The following is a 3,318-nucleotide window of genomic DNA, read 5'->3' as shown; positions in this document are numbered from 1 at the left end:
AGGACGGTGGCCATGTGCCTGTCCTGTTAAAGGTATCACAACATCTCGCACCAACCCACCGAGGAGCTGAAGGCATCCACAGTCTCTTGTCCGTCGACCAATGGAGCATGGACATCGTAGGACCTTTCCCTATGGCAATCGGCCAGTGGAAATTCCTGCTCGTCGCGGTGGACTACTTCTCCAAATGGGTCGAAGCTGAGCCCCTAGCTTGGATAACATAGCACATGGTTATCAAGTTCATAGGACAAAACATTATCTGCCAGTTCGGCATCCCTCGTCGGCTCATCTCAGATAATGGAAGGCAGTTTGTCGGTCAGAGGCTCAGGGAGTGGTGTGAGATATGGTATCCAGTAGGCCTTCACTTCCATGGCTTATCCACAGAGCAACGGGCAAGCAAAAGTCACCAAACGGGAAATCATTCGAGTCTTGCGTGCTCGGCTCGACAATATGAGAGGTAGCTGGGTCGATGAGCTCCTGAGCATGTTGTGGGCCCTCTGCATGACGTTGAAGGAAGGGACTGGTCTAACCCCATTCCCCTTGGTATATAGCGGCGAAGCGATCGTCCCCGTCGAAGTCGGAGTTAAATCCGATCGGATTCAACATTACGGTGAGGACAACGCCGAGCGGAGGCTTTTGGAGCTGGACTTGGTGGACAAATCGCGCGCTAAAGCTATCGTCTGGCTGATGGCATACCGACAGAGAATGAAGCAAAGCTACAATTGGAGGGTAATCCCAAGGTCATTCCAAGTCGGCGACTTGGTATGGAAGAAAGTGAAGCCGGTCGGTGACGTCACCAAGTTAGAGGCTCCGTGGTCTGGACCTTTCAAGGTCGTGGAAAAGCTCTGCTCGGGTGCTTATTATCTGGAGGATGAGACGGGTAGATGGCTCAACCGACCATGGAGTGCAAATCATCTCCAGCCCTATTGGGCCGAATAAGAGGTGCGCATGTGTGGGAAGTATATTTATACATTTTTGTACATCCTCTCTGAATGCAGGGTCAAAATAAAAACTTTCTAAGCTATATGGTGAACGACAAATCAAATCGTCGAGCGACGACGTTAAACTCTAGTCTTCGTCAAATCGTCGAGCGACGATATTAAACTCTAGTCTTCGGCAAATCGTTGAGCGGCGACGTTAAACTCTATTCTACATCAAATCGTCGAGCGGCGGTGTTAAACCCATATCTCCATTAACGGTCGAGCGGCGACCTTAAACCTATGACTTCATCAAATCGTCGAGCGGCGACGTTAAACTCTAGTCTTCATCAAATCGTTGAGTGGTGACGTTAAACTCTAGTCTTCGACAAATCATCGAGTGAGGACGTTAAACTCTAGTCTACACCAAATCATCGAGCGACGACGTTAAATCCATTTCTCCATCAACGATCAAGCGGCGACCTTAAACCCATGACTTCGTCAAATCATCGAGCGGCGACGTTAAACTCATATCTTCATCAACGGTCGAGCGGCGACCTTAAAACTATGACTTCGTCAAATCATCGAGCGATGACATTAAACGTGTGCCCTCACTAACGGTCGAGCAGCGACCTTAAATTCGAACCTGCCCCTACGGTCAAGCGGTTGGTCCCAGATACGAGATCAGGGGCATTTAAAGTCAAAGATAAGAAAAGCTGTGAAAGGAAACGCTTTGCCGAACGGGTGCGCATATATTAAAAAATCTTCAAGATTACATTTCAAGATCACAATTGTAGGATAAAGATAGGAGCTTCGTCGAACGGGTGAGCTTACATTAAGACTTCAAAAAAAATTTTACAGCGCTTAACCTCACTCAAGGTAATCTAGAGTGTCGTCGGGTAGCGACTCGGTCGTCCTATCCCGACTGATAACACTATCCTTTAAAGTCTTGAGGAGGTGGTCACCCACCTTGAGCTGGTTGATCGTCTCGTTTATGGCCAGGTTGCAGAGTCGAAGATACCGAGCTACGACTTTATCATTAAATGCATCAAGGCGGATGTAGTTCTGTCGCATTGTTGCAAATCGGCTCGGCTCGGCGTCCTGATAGATCTTCATCGCCTCTCGGGAGCCCTCCAACTCAGTCTTCACCTTCTCCAGCTCATCCCGGGCCAACTTCAGTGCTGCGTCCTTAGCAGAGAGCTGGCCCTGGAGCTCGGATTCCCTCGCCATCCAGCTTGCTCGCTTAGTCACCATAAAATCTTCAACTTCTTTGAGCTTGCTGGCGAGATCTTGAGCCTCCTTGTTCTTCAGTTCCAGGTCCTCGATGGACCGGTTCTTCCTAGCGGTGGTCGACTCGATCTTCTTATGAAATGTGTTGACTTTCTTCTTGAGTCGGCCCAGCATCTCCTTGTGGTTGGAAGATTTAGCCCATTTGGCCTCGAGAAGCTTGGTTGTCTTCTCCAGGTCGGCCTTCAGTCTGGCCATCTCCCTCAAATCAGTAGTGGGTTAGCTGTTGGAGACCTGGAGTTTCCTAAACTCATCCTCTAGATGAGCTAGCCTGTGGCACGTGGCCAAACTCTTCACCCAATATTGCAACAGTGAATGGGGTTAGAATCGATCGGAAGAAAGATAATGACAACAAAGAGCTTGTTGGACCCCGTGGTTGTTTTGATGTGATCAACCAAGTTTAAGTTAGGTCCTGTTTATTTTTAATCCCTGTGTCTAAGTGTGAAGGAGCTTAAGAGCATAGGAAGTCGAGCGGAAGACGCAGCTAGTGAGAAGGACGGCACGGGAAGGGAGTTGACGGGCTCAGTGCGTTCGAAGGATGAGAGAGCTGCGGAAGAGTACATCGGTGGGCAAGAAGAATGTGCGGGGCGTTCGAGGGACGTAAAGTCAGGACGGAAGACTGCTCGAGGAGAAGGCCTGAAATTAGGTTCGAGTGAGCCCTATTTCGGTTGGCCGGAATCACCCAAACGCGTGAAGCTTCGGAAGTCAAAACAAAGGGGAAAGCAAGCTGGAAATGAAGCTCAAGGCGCCTTCATCAAGTATTGGAGGTGCCTCCACCTTAGAGGCACCTTCATGCTTATTTAAGGTGCCTCAGCCCTGGTCAAAACGATCGTTGTCGACTGGATAGAGTTCTTCTATCCATTCACCCAAGTTGAGGCGCCTTGGACCTCAGATGGAGGCGCCTTCAACCTATGGGATAGACTTTCCAGGGGCTATAAAAGGGCCCCTGGACCTAGGAATGAGAAATCAATCAAGCAATCAACTCTGTATTCAATTCCTAGCAATAGTTTAGATCTTTCAGTGTATAAAAGGCTTCTCCACCTTCAGAGAAGGAGATATTTCTGAGCTTTTTCATCGCCTTGGATTAACAACCCCCTGGGTTGTAACCAAGTTAAAT

At 48.9% G+C, this 3,318-nt stretch overlaps 1 protein-coding gene across 1 annotated transcript; it reads left to right on the top strand.

Annotated features, from left to right (window-relative positions):
• The first annotated feature begins 366 nt into the window (after positions 1-366).
• LOC121994671 lies at positions 367-1,753 on the top strand. Its single transcript, XM_042548627.1, has 2 exons — positions 367-726; positions 1,712-1,753. Exons 1-2 carry the CDS (start codon positions 367-369, stop codon positions 1,751-1,753), a joined length of 402 nt encoding a protein of 133 aa, XP_042404561.1.
• Positions 1,754-3,318: the final 1,565 nt, after the last annotated feature.

This window comes from Zingiber officinale, chromosome 6A (assembly GCF_018446385.1).
Source record: "Zingiber officinale cultivar Zhangliang chromosome 6A, Zo_v1.1, whole genome shotgun sequence".
NCBI classification, from domain to species: domain Eukaryota; kingdom Viridiplantae; phylum Streptophyta; class Magnoliopsida; order Zingiberales; family Zingiberaceae; genus Zingiber; species Zingiber officinale.
This window is presented reverse-complemented; position numbering and strand designations above follow the sequence as displayed.